The 24735-nt window shown below is 38.4% G+C and overlaps 1 protein-coding gene across 1 annotated transcript in view; it reads right to left on the reverse strand.

Moving 5' to 3' along the window:
* The window catches only part of LOC126260534 (hexokinase type 2-like), a 136015-nt gene that overhangs the window by 12264 nt on the left and 99016 nt on the right, over nucleotides 1–24735 (reverse strand). Inside the window, exons 6-7 of the mRNA XM_049957867.1 lie at nucleotides 22883–23038; nucleotides 10633–10909 (exon numbers count right to left, since the gene is read on the reverse strand). Of these exons, the coding sequence (XP_049813824.1) occupies nucleotides 10633–10909; nucleotides 22883–23038 (433 nt within the window). The remainder of the gene's footprint in view (nucleotides 1–10632; nucleotides 10910–22882; nucleotides 23039–24735) is intronic.

Below are 24735 nucleotides of genomic sequence, written 5' to 3' on the forward strand. Positions count from 1 at the left end.
AGAAAGAAGTCACAGGGGTTCATGTCTGGCGAATAGGGAGGCCAATCCACGCCGCCTCCTGTATGTTTCGGATAGCCCAAAGCAATCACACGATCATCGAAATATTCATTCAGGAAATTAAGGACATCGGCCGTGCGATGTGGCCGGGCACCATCTTGCATAAACCACGAGGTGTTCGCAGTGTCGTCTAAGGCAGTTTGTACCGCCACAAATTCACGAAGAATGTCCAGATATCGTGATGCAGTAATCGTTTTGGATCTGAAAAATGGCCCAATGATTCCTTTGGAAGACATGGCGGCCCAGACCAGTACTTTTTGAGGATGCAGGGACGATGGGACTGCAACATGGGGCTTTTCGGTTCCCCATATGCGCCAGTTCTGTTTATTGACGAAGCCGTCCAGGTAAAAATAAGCTTCGTCAGTAAACCAAATGCTGCCCACATGCATATCGCCGTCATCAATCCTGTGCACTATATCGTTAGCGAATGTCTCTCGTGCAGCAATGGTAGCGGCACTGAGGGGTTGCCACGTTTGAATTTTGTATGGATAGAGGTGTAAACTCTGGCGCATGAGACGTTACGTGAACGTTGGCGTCATTTGGACCGCAGCTGCAACACGGCGAACGGAAACCCGAGGCCGCTGTTGGATCACCTGCTGCACTAGCTGTGCGTTGCCCTCTGTGGTTGCCGTACGCGGTTGCCCTACCTTTCCAGCACGTTCATCCGTCACGTTCCCAGTCCGTCGAAATTTTTCAAACAGATCCTTTATTGTATCGCTTTTCAGTCCTTTGGTTACATTAAACCTCCGTTGAAAACTTCGTCTTGTTGCAACAACACTGTGTTCTAGGCGGTGGAATTCCAACACCAGAAAAATCCTCTGTTCTAAGGAATAAACCATGTTGTCTACAGCACACTTGCACGTTGTGAACAGCACATGCTTACAGCAGAAAGACGACGTACAGAATGGCGCACCCACAGACTGCGTTGTCTTCTATATCTTTCACATCACTTGCAGCGCCATCTGTTGTTGAAAATTGTAACTACTGTAATTTCGAAAGTTTGTCCGCCTGAAAATGTACTGTTGTCCCAAGCATATTGCAACAAACGGTGTATTTCTATCGCTGCTCGTTTAGTTTTTATTGCCGTTTCAAATATACCGGCCATTTTTGAAACACCCTGTACTTTGCCTTTTTTTGATCTGTTTTAAGGCATGGGTTAATACTCTGTAATGAATCAAAGGCATGACTACTATACAAGAACCTATACTTATCTGTTGTTGCCACAAAAGAAATTAGGTAAAACTAACGATAGTCATAAGAACATGGCAATTAAAATATATAACAAATTGTCTAAGAATACGTCAATCAAGCCTGACAAATTATTTAAAGAAAAGTACATAACTTCTTGTTAACTAATCCATTCTATTCATTAGAAGAAGTTTTAGAAAGGCCTAATATCAACTTAAATATGTAAAAATTTATTTTGTAAAATTAATAGGTTAAGTGAACTGATGAAGGCTATTGCATGGTATAATGCTGAATGACCAATTAAGAATCTGAATCTGAGTCAACCTGGGTGTAAAAATTTTTAAGGACATGAAATAGAATGATCGTATAGGCTCAGTCACAGGTAAGGCAGGTGGCTGACTTCAGTTCATTGATAGGATACTAGGGAAATGCAGCCAGTCTACAAAGCTGACTGGTTACAAACCATTTCTGGGTTCCATCTTAGAATACTGCTCATATGTGTGGGACTTATACCAAACTGGACTAAAAGAGTATATTGAATGGATACAAAGATAGATGGCACATGTAGTTGTAGTTTGTTCTACAGGAGGGCATCATGGATTTACTGAAGAACCTCAACTGGCAGACCCTTGAAGATAAGTGTAAACTTTCCTGAGAAAGCCTACTTACAAAGTTTCAAGAACCAGATTTAAATGATGACTCTAGAATATACTACAACCCTCCCTACTTACCACTCACATAAGGGTCATGAGGACATGATTAGATTAATTACAGCACATACAGAGGCATCATTCTTCCTACAGTCTATACATGAATATAACAAGAAGAAACCATAATAAGTGGTGCTGCAATGTGCCATGCACTTCTCAGTGGTTTGTAGAGTGTGGATGTAGGTGTAGAGATAATGAAGACAAAATTAACTAATTTCAGCATGCACACAGGTTCTATATGTGACTGGAATAGGAAGAAATCCTTAAGACAGATGGTACCATGCTCTTAAATGAACTTCACAGTGGTTTGTACAATATAAGAGATTGTATGCAGATCTAGACATAGGAACAAGGATGTTAATTTAAGAAAGTTTAGCTTTGTTGGAGTCTCCAGGTGAATGTATAAAAAGGTACTGCTATGACATCCCCTGTTAAGGACAAGGCCACTTTTTATCCAGCAATAGTGCAATCTAGTTCATATTTTTACTGTATGATTTTCATGGAAAATTAAGTATTACTTTTGCTGTAAGGGATTGCCACCCCTATGAGCAGATTTGGGACACATTATGAAATGTGGGAAAATACAGTGTAGCAGGAATGTAGGCCCAAGGAGTCTATATAAGCCCCTACCCACATGTCTGTCATCTCTCACTGCTCCACTGTTATTGCCCCACATCATTACCTACAAATGGGGTGAAAACAGAACACAACTGGAGCATGTCACAATTGCAGATTACTCTACTAATAAATGAGAAATTATTTTTGCATTTGCATTCTGTACAGATCACAGTTTCCACAGTAGCTTGACAGCTGAGTGGCTAGGACAAAGGATGCTAAATTACATGTTTAAGAGGGTGCACTCTGGTCAAGGATATCATTTCATACCTTTTATCCTGATAGATCTATCCACTAAATCTATGTTGACTGCAACTCACAAAGGAGTAATAAGTCTCTCTTTTAAAATCACAGTGGTGAAATCACTCTTTTCAATAACAATTCTATTTGTGATTGACAGCCTACAGATCTTTGTGAAATTTTCCACTGGGGTATCATACTCAAAAGGATAAATCAGTTCATTAAGTATATAATTTGCCATGCCAAAGAAATGAGTGTTTACATAGAATACCAACTTCTTGTCCTGGGACCAGGAAACAAGACCAGTACTATGGTCTTCCATCAGTGGTTGACAAGCAAAGTAGAATAAGCTGAGGGCAGCATCTATGCATGGCTGAGCTACTATAGCAGCAGTCCAGCTGTTCACTGGTGCAACAGTGGTCTTAACAGGTACCCAGTATCAGCATATGGTTAAGTGTCATGCAACTGATTTGTAAACACAAGGAGGCAAATAGTGTTTTGGACAATTCCTTGAATGAATATCCTAGAAAGGATGACATTCCAGCCATCAGCGTAGTGACAAACATTGCTGTTGAACAATGAGTTGACCCACAACAAAAATAAATCTAGGAGTATAAACTAGACATGATAGGCTCAACTTTCATTATATAATGACACACTAATGGGCACCTAGCATCTAAGCAGCACAATCATCATATTCCCTGTTGTTGTTGTTGTGGTCTTCAGTCCAGAGACTGCTTTGATGCAGCTCTCCATGCTACTCTATCCTGTACGATGTTCTTCATCTCCCAGTACCTACTGCAACCTACATCCTTCTGAATCTGTTTAGTGAATACATCTCTTGGTCTCCCTCTACAATTTTTACCCTCCACGCTGCCCTCCAATACTAAATTGGTGATCCCTTGATGCCTCACAATATGCCCTACCAACCGATCCCTTCTTTTAGTCAAGTTGTGCCACAAATTTCTCTTCTCTCCAATTCTGTTCAATACCTCCTCATTAGTTATGTGATCTACCTATCTAATCTTCAGCATTCTTCTGTAGCACCAAATTTCGAAAGCTTCTATTCTCTTCTTCTCTAAACTATTTATCGTCCATGTTTCACTTCCATACATGGCTACACTCCATACAAATACTTTCAGAAACGACTTCCTGACACTTAAATCAATACTTGATGTTAATAAATTTCTCTTCTTCAGAAATGCTTTCCTTGCCATTGCCAGTCTACATTTTATATCCTCTCTACTTCGACCATCATCAGTTATTTTGCTCCCCAAATAGCAAAACTCATTTACTACTTTAAGCGTCTCATTTCCTAATCTCATTCCCTCAGAATCACCTGACTTAATTCGACTACATTCCATTATCCTCATTTTGCTTTTGTTGAGGTTCATCTTATATCTTCCTTTCAAGACACTATCCATTCCGTTCAACCACTCTTCTAAGTCATTTGCTGTCTCTGACAGAATTACAATGTCATCGGCGAACCTCAAAGTATTTATTTCTTCTCCATGGATTTTAATACCTACTTCGAATTTTTCTTTTATTTCCTTCACTGCTTGCTCAATATACAGATTGAATAACATCGGGGAGAGGCTACAACCCTGTCTCACTCCCTTCCCAACCACTGCTTCCCTTTCATGCACCTCGACTCTTATAACTGCCATCTGGTTTCTGTACAAATTGTAAATAGCCTTTCGCTCCCTGTATTTTACCCCTGCCACCTTTAGAATTTGAAAGAGAGTGTTCCAGTCAACATTGTCAAAAGCTTTCTCTAAGTCTACAAATGCTAGAAACGTAGGTTTATCTTTCCTTAATCTTTCTTCTAAGATAAGGCGTAAGGTCAGTATTGCCTCACGTGTTCCAACATTTCTATGGAATCCAAACTGATCTTCCCTGAGGTGAACTTCTACCAGTTTTTCCATTCGTCTGTAAAGAATTCGCGTTAGTATGTTGCAGCTGTGACTTATTAAACTGATAGTTCTGTAATTTTCACATCTGTCAACACCTGCTTTCTTTGGGATTGGAATTATTATATTCTTCTGGAAGTCTGAGGGTATTTCGCCTGTCTCATACATCTTGCTCACCAGATAGTAGAGTTTTGTCATGACTGGCTCTCCCAAGGCCGTCAGTAGTTCTAATGGAATGTTGTCTACTCCCGGGGCCTTGTTTCGACTCAGGTCTTTCAGTGCTCTGTCAAACTCTTCACGCAGTATCGTATCTCCCATTTCATCTTCATCTACATCCTGTTCTATTTCCATAATATTGTCCTCAAGTACATCGCCCTTGTATAGACCCTCTATATACTCCTTCCACCTTTCTGCTTTCCCTTCTTTGCTTAGAACTGGATTTCCGTCTGAGCTCTTGATATTCATACAAGTGGTTCTGTTTTCTCCAAAGGTCTCTTTAATATTCCTGTAGTCAGTATCTATCTTACCCCTAGCGAGATAAGCCTCTACATCCTTACATTTGTCCTCTAGCCATCCCTGCTTAGTCATTTTGCACTTCCTGTTGATCTCATTTTGAGATGTTTGTATTCCTTTTTGCCTGCATCATTTACTCATTTTTATATTTTATCTTTTCATCAATTACATTCAATATTTCTTCTGTTACCCAAGGATTTCTACCAGCCCTCGTCTTTTTACCTACTTGAACGTCTGCTGCTTTCGCTACTTCATCCCTCAGAGCTACCCATTCTTCTTCTACTGTATTTCTTTTCCCCATTCCTGTCAATTGTTCCCTTACGCTCTCCCTGAAACTCTCTACAACTTCTGGTTTAGTCAGTTTATCAAGGTCCTGTCTTCTTAAATTCCCACCTTTTTGCAGTTTCTTCAGTTTTAATCTACAGTTCATTACCAATAGATTGTGGTCAGAGTCCACATCTGCCCTTGGAAATGTCTTACAGTTTAAAACCTGGTTCCTAAATCTCTGTCTTACCATCATATAATCTATCTGATACCTTTTAGTATCTCCAGGCTTCTTTCATGATTCTTGAACTAACTACTAGTTATGATTAAGTTATGCTCTGTGCAAAATTCCACCAGGCAGCTTCGTCATTCATTTCTTCCCCCCAATCCATATTCACCTACTATGTTTCCTTCTCTTCCTTTTCCTACTCTCAAATTCCAGTCACCCATGACTATTAAATTTTTGTCTCCCTTCACTACCTGAATAATTTCTTTTATCTCATCATCCATTTCATCAATTTCTTCATCATCTGTGGAGCTAGTTGGCATATAAACTTGTAGTACTGTGGTAGGTGTGGGCTTCGTGTCTATCTTGGCCACAATAATGCATTCACTATGCTGTTTGTAGTAGCTTACCTGCACTCCTACTTTTTTATTCATTATTAAACCTACTCCTGCATTACCCCTATTTGATTTTTTATTTATAACCCTGTATTCACCTGACCAAAAGTCTTGTTTCTCCTGCCACCGAACTTCACTAATTCCCACTATATCTAACTTTAACTTAGCCATTTCCCTTTTTAAATTTTCTAACCTGCCTGCCCGATTAAGGAATCTGACATTCCACACTCCGATCCGTAGAATGCCAGTTTTCTTTCTCCTGATAACGACGTCCTCCTGGGTAGTCCCCGCCCAGAGATCCGAATGGGGGACTATTTTACCTCCGGAATATTTTACCCAAGAGGACGCCATCATCATTTAACCATACAGTAAAGCTGCATGCCCTCGGGAAAAATTACGGCTGTAGTTTCCCCTTGCTTTCAGCCATTCGCAGTAGCAGCACAGTAAGGTTGTTTTGGTTACTGTTACAAGGCCAGACCAGTCAATCATCCAGACTGTTGCCCCTGCAACTACTGAAAAGCCTGCTGCCCCTCTTCAGAAAACACACATTTGTCTGGCCTCTCAACAGATACCCCTCCGTTGTGTTTGCACCTATGGTACGGATATCTGTATTACTGAGGCACACAAGCCTCCTCACCAACAGAAAGGTCCATGGTTCATGGGGGGGTCATACTGCCTATGGTTGAAAAATTTCTTCTATTTTTAACGTTAGTTTTATGAGTTAAAAAAGGTTAATGAAATGACAAATCATTTTGTTAATAGCTCTAAATTGCCAACTGAAGCCTTCTGTATTGTAATAATCACTTACTTTTCATTGAGTTTCTTTTTCTGTAAAAGGACTTTCAAAATTGTGAATGCGACAAAACCTAAGAATATTGTTTTTATATTTGCAGATCTTTGTAATGTAAATAGGTGTTCCTCCTTTTCCCATACATCATTAACAGAAATTTGTATTTAAGTGGTTAAATGATGTTGCAAACAACGTATTACAAGTATGGTAAATTATAGTACTTTGTAGAATATAAATAATGGAAGGGGTAAATGTAACAACTCAACATACTGCTGAAAGACTGCGTGGACAATTAGCACATAAAAAATATTGATAACATTATTAGCTTTCAGATGGATCCTTCTTCAGATCAAACAGAGTACACATAGACACAATTAAATACTACTGCTATCAGTCCAGATGACTTGCCCTTAAACTCTTCTACTGAAATATAGGCCATAACTTGGAAAACACTACCCGCCAAACCAATTTTGACTCAGTAATTCACAAAATAATTAATGTACCTCACTGTTAACCCACTCACAGTGCTGTGCAATGGGTCTGATAATAATGCCTCAAGTTAAAACAGCTTCAAAATAGGTATGGTCTATTGTTGAACCAATTCTTGTCAAGTCAGTAACAACACAGAAACCTTAATATCCATCAGTAATGGTTCCTGTTCCACACACTATTACAACATGATGATCTTTTAACAAATTCTTTCACAAAGCTAATACGTGTAATACACTCACTTAGCTTGCTTAAGCTTGTGACCTGGTACTTATTATCTAATTCATTCTGCAGGAGCTGATCCATATCTCTTTCATTGTTGTTATCTAACAGCAGGATTTCCTTCCTCTCACCTATTTTTAAGAAGCTTGAAGCTTAAAGAGAATCTCTTTTATCTCTATGATTCTCCTCACCTTAACCTTTATTGTCTCTAGTGCCACGCAGCATAGCCTCCCGTTCTTTTATTTCACTGTCCAGTGCAAATATCATTATATAGCAGTACAATAGGAGAATCTCATTTAGTTCACCATTTCTCATATAACTACGTTCTCCCCAATGAAACTATTTACCATATCAACTGCATAGCATCACAGAGTCAGTTTTACTTGTTATGGCTCAAGTATTTTATGTTCATGTTTTTTATAAACAATAATAATAGCTGGTTCAATCAACACAATTAAGTTTTGATATATTTCAATTAAAAATAGACACTTGAGTTACATGGGTGATTCATTCTTCAGCTTACAGTTTTCTTTCATCACCTGTCACAGTATTATGCTGGGAAGCATTGGTGACTCATATACAGCAAACCAAGACCTATTAGGTTATTGTTCTACTGATCTCTGACAATTTGGAATCTATTTTGCTTACTTTATATACTAGTGCAAAGAGCCATGAATTATCATGGAGGTACAAGCATGGCTGATGTCACACTGCTAAGCCCACTATTAACTCTCCACCCGTAATCTATTTGAATGAGATTGTATTTTCTAGTATTTTTGTCACTGATAACTGTATGGAACCATATCGTATGTACACAGGCTGATTCAGGAGGAAAGGCACATGCTTTGTTCTACTGGTATTAATAATATTTGCTCTGGAGAAGGAAATAAATGGATGGGAGGAAAAATTACAGCCTTTAAGGCTTTACTAAGTGTCACTAGAGATAAAAGAGTAAGGTGCAGAGTAGTGTAGCGATTAATGGTTTTTTTTTTTTTTTTTTTTGGCTGGTGAGGGTGGGGGGGTGGGGGCTAAGAGGAAAGAAACTAATACGATCACCCCCTCAAAGTATGAATCTTTCCTTCTGACTCACCCTGTATTGTCAAGTCAAGAGATTTCCTTCAGTGGCCTTGCTGTCTTCTCTCCAATACAATGAAAGTACCATAAATTTTCCATTTTTTTCAAATAGTGGTGAATGATGATTTGTGAAACACCACAGAAGCTTTAAATTGTACCACACTACACTGCAAGAAATTAAATAATAATTAAATTTTTTATGAATACCCCTTGTGTTACTCCCTGCCCAAAACGGTTGGGGCCAACCTCACCAATCATATTCCATATGCAGTAGGGTCACTTAAAAAACCTGCTCCCCCACTGAAAGTGGTTTGTAACCTGACAACCATTTTGAATTTAACAGAAAAATTCAGTGATATGGCCTACTAGCTATGGATCATAGAACATAAAACACATCACTAAATCTGATGACATGTCTTATGATGAAGCATGACTTGCGAGTGAATTAAACTGAATTTTTCAGTTAATGGATACTTCTCACTGAATATACACACATCAAAAATGTTTTGCATCAACCCGGTTCCCAGAACTCCTGAAGACAGATGTTGACTGTGGATATTGTATCACAGACACAGTCCCTTTGAGTGTTCAGAGATGTCACTAAACCCACCCAAAATGTAAACAACCATGCATGAGCAGCGCTTATTAGATGGAGGGGGTCCGACAGCCAATCAGTTCCAGTGATTCCACCAGGAAGGAGGTACACGGCTCATGTTGTCTTTAGTACAACCATGCCTAGACGGTCAATATTGTGGTTTGATTGCATCTGCATTGTTACTTTGTGCCAGGAAGGGCTCTCAACAAGGGAAGTGTGCAGGCATATCAGAATGAACCAAAGTGATGTAGTTCAGACATGGAGGAAATACAGGGAGATGCCTCGCTCAGGCCGCCAAAGGGCTACTACTACAGTGGATGACCACTACCTAGGGATTATGGCTCGGAAGAACCCTAACAGCAACGCCACCATGTTGAATAACACTTTTCGCGCAGCCACAGGACGTCATGTTATGACTCAAACTGTGCACAACAGACTGCATGATGCGGAGCTTCGCACCCAACATTGATGGCAAGGTCCATCTTTGCAACCACGACACCATGCAGCATGGTAAAAATGGGCCCAACAACATGCCGAATGGACTTCTCAGTATTGGCATCACATTCTCTTTGCTGATGAGTGTTGCATATGCCTTCAACTAGACAATCATCAGAGATGTGTTTGGAGGCAACCCCCTCAGGCTGAATGCCTTAGACACACTGTCCAGAGAATGCAGCAAGGTGGAGGTTCCTTGCTGTTTTAGGGTGGCATTATGTGGAGCCAATGTACGCCGCTAGTGGTCACGGAAGGCACCATAATGGCTGTACGATACGTGAATGCCATCCTCCGACCGATAGTACAACCATATCGGCAGCATATTGGCGAGGCATTAGTCTTCATGGACAACAATTTGCGCCTCCATAGTGCACATCTTGTGAATGACTTCCTTCAGGATAATGACACTGCTCGACTAGAGTGGTCAGCATGTTCTCCAGACATGCCTTGGATAGATTGAAAAGGGCTGTATATGGACGATGTGACCCACCAACCACTCTGAGGGATCTACATTGAATCGCCGTTGAGGAGTGGGACAATCTGGACCATCAGTGCCTTGATGAACTTGTGGATAGTATGCCACGATGAATACAGGCATGCATCAATGCAAGAGGACGTGCTGCTGGGTATTAGAGGTGTGTACAGAAATCTGGACCAGCACCTCTGAAGGTCTTGCTGTATGGTGGTACAACATCCAATGTGTGGTTTTCATGAGCAATAAAAATGGCAGAAATGATGTTTATGCTGATTTCTATTCCAATTTTCTGTACAGGTTCCAGAACTCTCGGAACCGAGGTGATGCAAAACTTTTTTTGGTGTGTGTGTGTGTGTAACATTGGCTGTACTTACTTTAATCCCTGGCTTCACTAATTGTGAAATTTTTCTTGTCATTAGGTCTGCAAACCCAGGGTGAAATCGATAGAGTGAACCATCAATGCCAATAGTTGCTTGTTCAAAACCCATTTTATTAAGTAATGTAGCCATTGAAGCAGAGACCATGACACCAGCTCTTGTAGAAACAGCTTCACACATATGTCTGAAGTCTATAAAATCTTGTTCAGTTGCATGTGGAAGACCAAGCTCATTCATTATTCTCTTAACATTTGTGTAAGAACCTGGTTTATCACTGTAAAATATAAATAAAAAGTTTGATGTAATTTCCACAATTTCTAGCTCACAGCTATCAATACTGAACACTTCACTAAGCTGAAATATTAAAGATATTAATTGTGTCAAGAGAAGATAATATTTTTGTGCCCACTATTATAGATTCTTACAATAAGGTTAAAGTTAACACAAAAAATTTATATAGACTTTTGAGTCTGTAAAAAACTATTTTCATTTGAACTGAACAGACAGGGTAAAGAGCAAAATTGTAAATAAAAAGATAAATCTATCAACATTGCATGCAATAAGAAACAAACAATTTACAGGATGAAATAACTGCCATGTTTGAGATTAACATAATTAAAACATCAAGAATGCACTGATCAGGAAAAGGAAGAAATCATATTGGAAAATAATGTCTCACAGAACCCTACCCTCACCCTTGCTACAGGTGGACTCTTTTTCATCCTTGATTCTGAGTTTTGTGATATAATCAAACACGAGAAACTTTCTGAAACCACAAATACCATTTATAAGATCAAAAGTTCATATAAAACTATGTTAAACAAAATGTATCATTCATGCAGAACTATTATTATATGTAATTAGGATGATTGTTTTAATAAGAAAAAATTTGTAAATTTATTTTTACTAAGTTTCACTAACTATGTATCAATTGACCAAAACAATGTCTTTCACTATGATTTAAGTCATTTAAACCTCTTTGCCTCAAATGTAAGCTTTGGACCACTTCTTGTTGGCCCTTGGTGAGAAGAGTGGTTGTATGACAGACTGTTGGAAAGACAGATGTAAAAAGTAGTAATGTTTAGTTGCAGAAATGTTAATCTTGTGGAATCTTACATGAGACATATCTTGTGAATCAGCTGCGTATGAATTTATGACTACAGAAATTTCAATGAGAAAATTGTTTTATGTGAATTTAAAAAATTGCCAACTTAACAAACCTGGTTATAGTATATTTCTTTGTACAGCCAAATCTGGAGAGTGAAGTCATAACCTGAAAAGAAGACAATGAGACTAACTTCAAGGCAATCATCTAAGTAAAAAACTGTATTTTAGTAAAGTGAACATGCCCTTCTGTGACACTTTATTGAGAATAATGACAGAAGTCCATTCAGTGGAAGTGTCACTGTATAGAAGTTATTGAAGTGGTTGTTATAGTAGACTGCCCTTCCTTTCATATTTCCCCAACCTATACATCTCTCCCCTCAAAGGAAGAAACTATTAGTTCCAAAAGCTAGGAAATGTATCACTTTTACTTTTGTATGTGTCTATTGGCAATACAATACACTTCATATCATGAAAGTAAATGCTGGCCAGCATTTCTCTCTTGTAATATATTAGTTTATTTGATTAATTTTTCTTTTGGTATGTGTGATGGATTTTCTATGGTAGCTAGGTGCACAAGAAATTATGGGACACTGCAATGTGATCACTGAAAAATACTTCACAAAAAGGAGTGAATCTCAAGATCATACCATATTGTGAGAAGTTATTTATTATGAAATCTTGTTGTCATACAGGACAATCATTTATTTTATTTATTTTTTTTTATTTATTTATTGTATTTTTTTTGCATGGAGACACCAACTGGTGTCTTTTGCAAACGTCATAGCATTTTTTTACAAGTTTAGTACAATATATATATATATACACAATAACTTATTTTAGTTTAATATTAATATTCACTTAAAGAGTATAAACATTTGTCAATCAAGAAATGTTTCAGTTTCACTTTGAATAAGTTCCCTTTGTGGCACCTTATAGAGCTCGGTAATCTGTTGTACCATATTTGACCACTAATGCATGGACTATGGTCTGTTGTTTTTAATTTTGTTCTTTGTCTGTAGTAGCAGTCTTTATTTCTTGTATTATAGGCATGCATATCAGAGCACTTTGTTTCTTTGTTTTGATGTGTCACAAAAAATATAATTAATTTGTAAAGATACAGTGAGTAGACTGTTAGGTATTTATGATGGACAAAGATTTCCCTGCATGAATCTCTATACCCTAATCCATGGATAATTCTGATTGCTCTTTTCTGTAGGGTTAATATTCTGTTCATATGTATGTCGGCAGCACAACCCCATATCTCTATCCCGTAATTAATCTGTGGAAAAATGGTTCCATAATAAATTGTTTTTAATGTCTGATGTGGAACTACCTTTGATAACTGGCTGATTAGATGTAATGAACTGCTGATTTTATTGCATAAAAATTTGATATGGTTTACCCATCTTAGATTTTCATCTAGGTGAATACCTAGAAATCTGCAGCCTTCTGTGTCCACTACTTCAATTCCACCTATGTTACTGATAGAGGTTTGGTGTGAGTTTGTAAGTTTAAATGGCAATAACTGAGATTTACTGATATTAACTTTCAAACCTTGATCTTGGAAATAAGTAGTTATTTGCTGTAGTCCCTCAGTGGCTACCAACGTTAACTCATCATTTTGTTTACCAAGAAATAACAGTGAGGTATCGTCTGCATAGGTTACCAATTGGGAGTTGAGAGGTTGCTCTATATCATTTATGTACACTAGGAAAAGGAAAGGGCCCAAAATTGAGCCCTGGGGTACACCTTGTGTGACTGTCTCATATTTGGACTGAAAATTAATGATCTGATTATTGATTTTGTAAGTCAGCATTGTACACTGCATGCGGTTAAATAAATATGTAGCCAGCAATTGCATGGATGCGGCATTTACATTGTATGACTCAAGTTTACTTAAAAGTAACTCATGGTTTACCGAGTCAAAGGCTTTAGTAAGGTCTAGAAATATGCCAGCTGTTTGCATTCCTTGATCAAGGGCACCATACGTTTTGTGAAGAAATTCCGTAATTGCTGTCATAGTACTATGATCTTTTCGGAATCCGTGTTGTGTCTCTGTTAGGAACTTATTTTTCAAGAAATAGTCACTAAGTTGTGTCAGCAGCACAACTTCAAATACTTTGCTGAAGACAGGTATTAATGATATGGGCCTGAAATTTGAAACCTCTTCCTTGGATCCTTTTTTATGCACTGGTTTAACTGTGCTCCATTTCAATACATTTGGAAATGTATGTTCTCTGATACTGCAGTTTACCAGGTGGGTGATTATTTTAACTAATTCCTTATTACACTTTTTAATCACGATACTACTCAAACCATCCCATCCAGTTGAGAACTTATTCTTTAGGTTATTTATTATCCTGCCTATTTCTTTTTCACTTACTTGTTTGAATTCAAAAGGCGGCTCTTCAAATGGGCAGAGCTTTACCTCACTACTCACAACTGTGTTATTAATTGGACTAACAGCTGCAGATATAAAGTATTTATTGAAAACATTGCAGACTTTATTAGGATCTTTAATTGTGTTTCCTTCATGTCTTATAATTAAAAATTCAGTTTCTGGCTTCGGTGTGGCTTTGCGAAATTGATTTACAATTCTCCATGAGGTCTTGGGTATATTGTCTGATTGAGCTATTTCACTGCTGTATATCTGTTTTCTTAGATTTGAAAGCTCTTTCTTAAAGATTTTCTTGGCTTCGTTGTACTTGGCCTTAAAAACCTGCAGGTTTGTTGACTTGTGTAACACATCCAGGTCCTGGATGTTTTGCCTGAGTTTTATCATATTTGCTGGAAGTATCAGTCTGTTGGTTTTTGCACTTTGGTTATGGGTGAACACTCTTTGTATTTTCTTAACAGGGCAGCATCTGTCAAAGTGTCTTAGCATAGTATCATAGAATTTGGCCCATTTGTTTTCAGATCCTTCAGTCTGGTAAACCAGATCCCAGTCCTCTATAGCTAATTTATTTCTTAAGGCAAGGATGTTACCCTCTTTTAGGATTCTTTTATTTTCGATAACTTTTGTCATTTTTGGGATGCTTGTGTTTACATACTCTACAAGCTGGCATTTGTGGTCAGAGTAGTGAAAATCCATATTCCAGCACCTAACACTGTCTTTAATATGTTTACATAGTATAACATAATCAATTCTGCTAGATGTGGACTTTGTTACCCTGGTATCACTGTTTACTACATTTACGAGATTATATGAGTTAAGAGTATCTATTAGCCTCATATTACACAAACTGGAAGATTTTGCCTCAATATTCAGATCACCAAGTATAGTTAGGTCCCTGGGACCACAACGTCCCACTACTCTACTAAATATGTCTATGAAGCTAACTACATCAGCCTTTGGTGGATGGTAAATCCCAATAACTTTATGTTTTCTCATAACCTCTCTACACTCTTTGGTGTGGACTTCAATGCCTGTCACTTCAATCAAGCCTTCTTTGTTATACTGGTCTAGATAGTTTATTTTCTTGTACTCGAGATTCTCTCTAATGTAAACTGCCACACCACCACCCTTATGTTGCTGTCTACAATAACTATTTGCTAAGGAGTAGCCCTCTAGTTTACAGTAAATAATTTCATCAGATTTTAATCCATGCTCAGTTAACACTACTATATGAGGTGACTGTTCACTTACAAAAACCTGTAATATATTAAGCTTATTTCTAAGGTACTGTATGTTTAGGTGCATGAGCCTTAGTGGTATTTTTAACTGGTCACTCTGATTATCTTCCTTTAAAATGCACTGAGTTGGTTCACTTACATAAGTTCTGGATCCAGGCACTAAAAGTGTTCCTGTTCTTTGGCGATCTTGCGTTTCTTGATCTACTACCCAACCTGGCTTCTGTCTGTCTAGTTGTCAAGGTAGCTGCTGAGGTGTCTTCTTGCTCCGTACAGTCCGAGGAGGTGCCGAGCTGCCTGGTGTTGCAGTAACTGGAGTTGTATACTCCACCACATTTGATTGAGTAAGTGATGCTGAAGAGTCTGCCGTTGATGCAACAGCTTCTGTTGTTTTAACTAGCTGGCTTGGCCAGTTGTTTTTACCCAGTCCTGGGAATATGTTAGTTGCTTTACTTTCCCACAAAAACATGTCACTTTGAACTCTGGGTTTTATTGGTCTTGAGGATCTTCTAGGAGCACAATGTGTTTCTGGACTTTTGAATATCCTGTTCCTGCAAACTGATCTTCCTACTCCATTGTTCGTTACTGTCCTCTTGACAACATTGTGGTTGATTTCTGGTACTGTAATTTTTTCTTGCTGTGGTATTATTTGCTCAGTTCCATCTGGATCCTTCCACTCAAGTGATATTGCAGGCTTTAGTTGATTTTTTGGAGAGATGGCTGCAAGTAGAGTTCTGGCCATTTCTTCCTTGCCCTTAGCATTTAGGTGTAGTCCGTGAGAAGTGTACCATTCTCTGTTCTCAGGAACTGTTACAAACTGAGTGTTTTGGAAAGATTTCACTATTTTGGCTATTTTCCTATTTGTTCGCCTGGTTTCATCGTTCACACAAGACCAGCTTTCAAGATCATATCTATGGGGTATCCCTACTATGATTACATTTGTGTGCTGAAGCTTAATTAATAGTGATGTTATAGCATTTAATGCCTTGTCTGCTTCGTTTTTGGCTACATCATTTGTGCCACCCCAGATTATAACTGTGTCATTCATTGTGAGATCTTGTAAGTTGTTACAGCTTTCAAGTATTAAAGTTAATGGTCCACCTGGTATAACATTTCCTTGGATTACGAAATTATTATGACTTTGATGCATTAAGTTAGCTGCAACTGATCGGCCATGGCTGTCTGCAAACACTGTTATTCTTTTTTTGTGTTTAGGTGAACTTTTTGTGTTAGTGCTGTGTCTGTTGTACGAATGTTTCTTGCTACTTATGCTGTTTTCTTGAACTTTTTGAACTGCGTTCTGTGTTGTGGTATGCACACTGTGTTGTGAATCGTGATTTATGTTGGGTGCATCAAATCTGTAGTTTTTGCACATTTCTATCTTGCCTGATTCTCGCTTCTGTAGTTCGTTTGTTAGCAAACATATAATTGTTTTCGAATACTTAAGTTCCTTTCTTACTATTCTGAGTTCATTCTGTAACTTTTCGCACACACACGTTTTTAACGGGTCTGTTTTGCTTTCGTCCATATCGTCACCGTCAGTACGAAAACAATCACTGCATTTCCAGCTTTTCACTCGATTCGTTGAATTTACACACGAGTAATGGAATTTCCTGTTACACTTTACACAACACACGCCTTTTCTTGCTGTTTTGTTACAGGAACATGGTTTATTCCACGCTTCCTCACTTATTTCGTAAATAGAATTCAAATTTTCCGAACTGGTCGCGGCCATTGTCCACTAGTTAGTTTCAAAGTACAATATGTCCCTGTTCTTTCAACAGATCGCCGTATTTTTAGTTACTCACCGAGAACAATTACTAATCCGCATATACACACCATAAAATGTTTAACTTAAGCTCGTTAAACGATCAAAGTAACTTATTTTGTTCACACATTTATCAGTACACACTATACAGACATAAGGTCCTCATGGCTGGTTTGAACTAAATAAATTGGAAGATCGTTGTTGCAGAATTTTTTACGTAAATATATTTTCCTCTGATTATCTCGCATTTTAGTATATCACACAGTATTTATTTTTCAAATTAACAAAGCTGAACACATACAGTTTCAAGTCAGTGAAACTGAACTAAATAACAAGCTAAAAAAGCATGAAACTGTAAATTTGGAAAGAAGCTCTTCCAAAATAATGCCAGAACTTATCAAAGGCAACTGTTATGCCTTTCACGAAATGAATTGTCTCCTTTTCCATACCTATCAGCCCTGTACCCCCTTAGCTGTCACCTTGTAGCCTGCTGGATAGAAGATCTTTTATAGTGAGGTGCATATTAAAGGACTGCTGAAAAGGTTCTTCATAATTAACATGACATTCATGGTACACTGAAGTTGGTAAAAACATGGCAAAAGTTCACAGACCTTTAAGAAATAAAATGATGTTAGCAACCAATTAAATGCAAAAAAATTATTGTTGGTATTCTGTCCTGGGCATTCCATTGTTTGATTTCAACCCATCAAACATAATAACAGCAGATACATCTACTGCTACTGAAAATTCAGCAACAGGAAATGGTACTACTGCTAAGCTAGTTAATCACTGTTCACCATATTTTACGGTAACATCCCTGTTTTTAGTTTAATATTAAATCTGAAAACAAAAAAATGGAGGAAACTAATATTTTCAAATTTCAATGTGCCTCTGATACGCATCTGCTGGAGGTATTTTTGGTACCAATTTACCATTGACATCAGTTTTGAATTTCGTGAGTAGTGTGGTACAACAGTGAAAAGATAGACATGAGAGCTAACACACAAAGATGCAGGATGTCTATGACGTACCATTTGTCATCAGAGTCCCCTCAGTTACTACCAACCATGACCTGAAGTCATATCTGATGGCTCCCCATGCCATGATATCAGGAGTGACACTCCAAACCATTAAAAGAATGGCACCTCTTCCTAGGACACTGCCATACTCACCAATGATGGTCACCTGGGGCAGTGCACAATGAAACTGTTCATCAGCATTATGTCCTTTAAAGTCATGGCACCATCCCACACACAGTCATTTGTGTTGTGGTGTTAGTGGAAACCTACCAATGGGATATTAATTCCGTAGCCCAAATGCTGCTAGTCTCTGATCAATGATGCAGAATGACAGAATATTGCATGGTGTCTGTTATTGTTCTCAAATGGCAGGTGCAGATTTAAAGAGGTTACGATGTGCTTGGTGCACTATACAACAATCCTGCCTTATGGAGGTCAGGTGTGGGTGACTAACACTGACAATGAGTATGCCTGCCATCATATTCCCTTGCAGTCCTACATTGGGCCACAGTGATATCCAAATGTCTCAAATCTGGATACTGCACAACCTGACCAGCCAGCCAAATGGAGACTCACAATGAGGCCCTTTTCGATTTCTGTTAGGTGCTCTTAATACTATCTCACATCAGTATGCACCATCTCAATGTCCTTCAAGTTGATCACTCAACATCTGACATTGTTCATGAGCCTTATATGCTATACTAGGCCTGGTAACAACACAGACAACACTAACACACACTGGTGGCCTTTCTACCAGCCACAGAGAATTGCAACTCTAATCACTTATATGCTTGCTGATGGTGTGTATGTATTCAAAGTTACATTGACACCTGATCATTCTTCTGGTACTTTTATTTACTGTCACACGTTGTATTTCAGGGTAATTGCCAGTGCACTAGATATTTGAAATGGAAACTGCAGATCTAAGTAGGTACCAAATGGCATGTAGGTGACCATATTTTGTGATTCAACATGTAATGGTAATTGCAAATGGGCATCTATTAGATCTATTTTTGACAAAGTACTTCTCAATGACTAGTTTTTCTAGCAATTTATCTCACCTAGAAATGGTAAATGAATCTACTAGGGACTGCATGTTGTAGCATTGACAGCTTCACAAAGCTGTAGAACTTCATTCCATTATTTTTTGCATTCCTGTTAGTTTGGTCCACTTGCTTACATCAACAGATTCTACAGCACCAAGATTCTGGAGTTGCTCTAATTCCTCCTTGAATGCTATTTTAACTGAAAGTGACACTGGTCACATTGTAAAAACAAAGATGATGTGATTTACCAAACGAAAGTGCTGGCAGGTTGATAGACACACAAACAAACACAAACATACACACAAAATTCAAGCTTTCGCTACCCATGGTTGATACGTCAGGAAAGAGGGAAGGAGAGGAAAAGATGAAAGGATGTGGGTTTTAAGGGAGAGGGTAAGGAGTCATTCCAATCCCGGGAGCGGAAAGACTTACCTTAGGGGGGAAAAGGACAGGTATACACTCGCACACACACCCATATCCAACCACACATACACAGACACAAGCAGACATTTGTGTTTTTTGTGTTGGCCTTTACAAATGTCTGCTTGTGTCTGTGTACGTGCGGTTGGATATGGGTGTGTGTGCAAGTGTATACCTGTCCTTTTTCCCCCTAAGGTAAGTCTTTCTGCTCCCGGGATTGGAATGACTCCTTACCCTCTCCCTTAAAACCCACATCCTTTCATCTTTCCCTCTTCTTCCCTCTTTCCTGACGTAGCAACCGTGGGTTGCGAAAGCTTGAATTTTGTGTGTATGTTTGTGTTTGTTTGTGTGTCTATCGACCTGCCAGTGCTTTCGTTTGGTAAGTCACATCATCTTTCTTTTTAGATATATTTTTCCCACGTGGAATGTTTCCCTCCCTCCCTCTCTCTCTCTCTCTCTCTCTCTCTCTCTCTCTCTCATTCCACGTGGGAAAAATATATCTAAAAACAAAGATGATGTGACTTACCGAACGAAAGTGCTGGCAGGTCGATAGAAACACAAACAAACACAAACATACACACGAAATTCTAGCTTTCGCAACCAACGGTTGCTTCGTCAGGAAAGAGGGAAGTTTTATACAGTAGACAATTACTTATATGGAAAATAACATAGGAAATAACCAGCTTATTTAAGAACTAAAAGATTTAGTTTATCATTCAGGAAAAACATGTATTACAATGATTAGTTTCAAAGTATTCTTCTATTGAACAGAATTCAATGAATTTCAGCCAAGTTTGTAATAAGCTCTTATATTTATTTAGTGATACTGTGCAAGCTGAGTAAGGCAGCTTACTGAAAAATTATGTACTCAAGTAGGTATTGCTAGTTATTATGGACTACAGAAAGTCTTAAGTAAGACAAGTTCAATAAGTGACTATTTCTGGTTTTGTGTATATGCACATCACATCTCATGTTGAATTTTTCCAGATTTTCTCTGGCATCTATCAAACAGTTATGCTGAGGCATTTAAAACGGATTCTGCAGTACTTTGTGGCTGGCAATCCTACTAAACTCTGATTGTATATTCTGCCATTTGAAAATACATTTAGCTCCTGGGGAATTGCCTGGAGCAACATCCCAAACTGCAGATGAAAATGGAAGGAAGCAAAATACAACTGGAGCACCAACTGTTTGCTCACATTGTTCTTTAATATATACAATAAAAAAAGTACACAAGTTAGTTTGCTGCACAGATAATTTGTGTGTTCTTCCCAAGTAAGTTTGTGGCCTATGAACAGTCCAAGTAGTTTCACTGTTTTATTTTCATTTTTGGTTACCTTCAGATAAAAATTATTTGTTCTGTTTTTGTTTTGTTTGTGCACAGCTGATTGGCATGACACCAGAGATTAGAAATTTGCATCATTTCTCTGTTGTTAGTATACACTTTGTTAATTCTCACCTGTGGTTATGAATATCATGTCATCAGCATGTAGTATGTTCTTACATGGCATGTAATTTGAAAAGTCATTAATGTAGAGAATAAACAAGAAAGGCCCAAGAACAGAGGTTTGGGTTGGTGCCCTTTTTAGTTGAAGTATTGCCAATCTATGCTTACTTGCACATACTAGCTGTAACCTATTACTTAAATAAGATTTGAATAAACTAAGAGATCTATTTTCTGTGCCATAATATTCTAGCTTTTGATGATTATGTCATGTGACACTGAGTCAAATGCTTTGCTCAAATCAATAAGTGTTCCAGACATAGATAGGATGTTGGTCTGCAGATCAGATGTTCATAAGGTGGAATACCAGATGCTGTTGTGACAGAATAAAATTATCTTGTGAAAGGAACGAAGGTGGTTGAGTGTGTGTGTTCAGAGCTTACTGGTGCCCAATGCTGAGGTTATCAGTGTAGGGAGGAGGGGAGGGGGAGAGTTGAATAGGGTCAATGCTTGGGCAAGGTACTTACACAGTACTACAATTATGAAGGCTAGGATTTGAAGGAACTGGAAAAGGTGAATGAAAGGAGGGGTGGTGACCATAGGTAAGGTAATATTTCCTGAATGGTGTACGAAGAGCCAGATAAGTTTTCGGAAACAGCATTTGTAACTGATTTGGGCTAGGGAAAGAAACAAGGTTCTGAGCTGGCAGAGGTAGAAAGAGGAAAAGTACTTACTTGGTATTATAGAAATCAAACAGGGAAAGAGAGTACATCAAAAATAAAAAAATAAACTAGTAGGGTAAACAGTTAATGAAAGAAGTGATTGCTTTTTCAATAAATGTATAAGAGATTCAGACTAGTAATAAGGTGGAGAGAACAATGCAGAAGGGTGAGTGAATGGATTTGCAGATGTGCACTAAGGAAGACACATACAAGTTTTTTATCGTGTGTGTGGATCTGAGAAGCTAGAGTTAGCTGCAATACTTAAGGGTGTGTTAGACATTGTATAACCCCTGGAAAACAAAGTAAGACAGTACAGGTGAAAATAAATAGAAGAAAACTGTACAGAGGAAACAGCATACAGGCCCAAAACTACTCACTGAACCTTACCTTAACCAGTTTCAGCCTCCTTCCAACAGTAATCATCCCTCCTTTCCACCCCGCTACCTCCTAGTCACATTTGAGAAATTCCTCATCTCCAACATGGCTTCATATTCCTCTTCAAATCCCTTCCCTGTGAATAAAACATGACAGCCATGCAACAGCCAGCTAATTACTGCCTAAAACCCAATCCTGACCTTAACATACTTCCTGCTGGCAAGAACTCCACCCATGTGGTCATGAATCATACATGGCTGGAAGTCTCAGCCAGCACTCTGTCATCTCTGCTCACAAACCTTACTACAGTGATCTCATTGTAGAAGTCTAACATGATCTCTAACAATTCCTCTAAACATGTAGACCATCCCAGAATCTGTCATCTGGAACCATGAACTTTCTCGTTCACATTGTTAGCATGTCCTTTGCCTCATTTCATATGCCTGGAGGCTTTTATTCATGATAAGATATTTTGAACGAATTGAATGAATGAATGAATGAATGACTGATATGTCCTGAAAACTTCTCATTTTTTCTCAGTTGCTAATCAGTTATGAAAGCGACATATGATACATGAAATAACAACACTCAAAAATATTAATTTTTTATATCAATTATAAAATTCTCTTTGGTGTGAAAAAATATGGAAAATTTGCTTTTAATGGCACCTTAATACAAGAAAAGAAACAATTTAAATTAAAAAAGACTATAAATACCTTTCTATTTCAGATACATATTTAGTGAAGAAACCCCCTCGCTTTAGAAATGCATCAGAACCTTTTCCACCCAGGATGGCATTCATTTTTAGAGCTTTCTCACCTATCAGTCGAACTATTTCTCCCATATACATTCCTGATATCATCTTCTCATGCCTGTAACAAGTAAAACATATTATGTAGATTAAAACAACAATGGATATATAGTACAAAATAAAAGTTATGAGAGATATGTATGATCATCAATGAGAACATTGTTCCCATTTCTCTACCAAGGAACATGAATGCCCATTGAAGTGAAGGATATGTACTTCATTACAACTTACAGAACACATTTTAGAGATACAGGGAAATAAATTAATTGATTCCTTGTGCAAATATCAGTGAAAACTGCTGGTTGAAGTGGATTTTGAAAAGAGCCAGATATGATTGACTGATAATTTGAAATAAGTATGGTCCTTGCTGTTGGTGGGGAGGCTTGCATGCCTCAGTGATACAGATGGCCGTACTGTAGATGCAACCACAATGGAGGGGTATCTGTTGAGAGGCCAGACAAACGTGTGGTTCCTGAAGAGGGGCAGCAGGCTTTTCAGAGGTTGCAGGGGCAACAGTCTGGATGATGGACTGATCTGGCCTTGTATCACTAACCAAAATGGCCTTGCTGTGCTGGTACTGCGAACGGCTGAAAGCAAGGGGAAACTACAGCCGTAATTTTTCCCGAGGGCATGCAGCTTTACTGTATGGTTAAATGATGATGGCGTCCTCTTGGGTAAAATATTCCGGAGGTAAAATAGTCCCCCATTCAGATCTCTGGACGGGGACTACCCAGGAGGACGTTGTTATCAGGAGAAAGAAAACTGGCATTCTACGGATCGGAGTGTGGAATGTCAGATCCCTTAATCGGGCAGGCAGGTTAGAAAATTTAAAAAGGGAAATGGCTAAGTTAAAGTTAGATATAGTGGGGATTAGTGAAGTTCGGTGGCAGGAGAAACAAGACTTTTGGTTAGGTGAATACAGGGTTATAAATACAAAATCAAATAGGGATAATGCAGGAGTAGGTTTAATAATGAATAAAAAAAGTAGGAGTGCAGGTAAGCTACTACAAACAGCATAGTGAATGCGTTATTGTGGCCAAGATAGACACGAAGCCCACGCCTACAACAGTAGTACAAGTTTATATGCCAACTACCTCTGCAGATGATGAAGAAACTGCAAAAAGGTGGGAATTTAAGGAGATGGGACCTGGATAAACTGAAAGAACCAGAGGTTGTACAGAGTTTCAGGGAGAGTATAAGGGAACAATTGACAGGAATGGGGGAAAGAAATACAGTAGAAGAAGAATGGGTAGCTTTGAGGGATGAAGTAGTGAAGGCAGCAGAGGATCAAGTAGGTAAAAAGACGAGGGCTAGTAGAAATCCTTGGGTAACAGAAGAAATATTGAATTTAATTGATGAAAGGAGAAAATATAAAAATGCAGTAAACGCAGCAGGCAAAAAGGTACAAACGTCTCAAAAATGAGATCGACAGGAAGTGCAAAATGGCTAAGCAGGGATGGCTAGAGGACAAATGTAAGGATGTACAGGTTTATTTCACTAGGGGTAAGATAGATACTGCCTACAGGAAAATTAAAGAGACCTTTGGAGATAAGAGAACCACTTGTATGAACATCAAGAGCTCAGATGGAAACCCAGTTCTAAGCAAAGAAGGGAAAGCAGAAAGGTGGAAGGAGTATACAGAGGGTCTATACAAGGGCGATGCACTTGAGGACAATATTATGGAAATGGAAGAGGATGTAGATGAAAATGAAATGGGAGATACGATACTGCGTGAAGAGTTTGACAGAGCACTGAAAG

The sequence above is a fragment of the Schistocerca nitens genome, chromosome 5 (assembly GCF_023898315.1).
Source record: "Schistocerca nitens isolate TAMUIC-IGC-003100 chromosome 5, iqSchNite1.1, whole genome shotgun sequence".
Taxonomy (NCBI): domain Eukaryota; kingdom Metazoa; phylum Arthropoda; class Insecta; order Orthoptera; family Acrididae; genus Schistocerca; species Schistocerca nitens.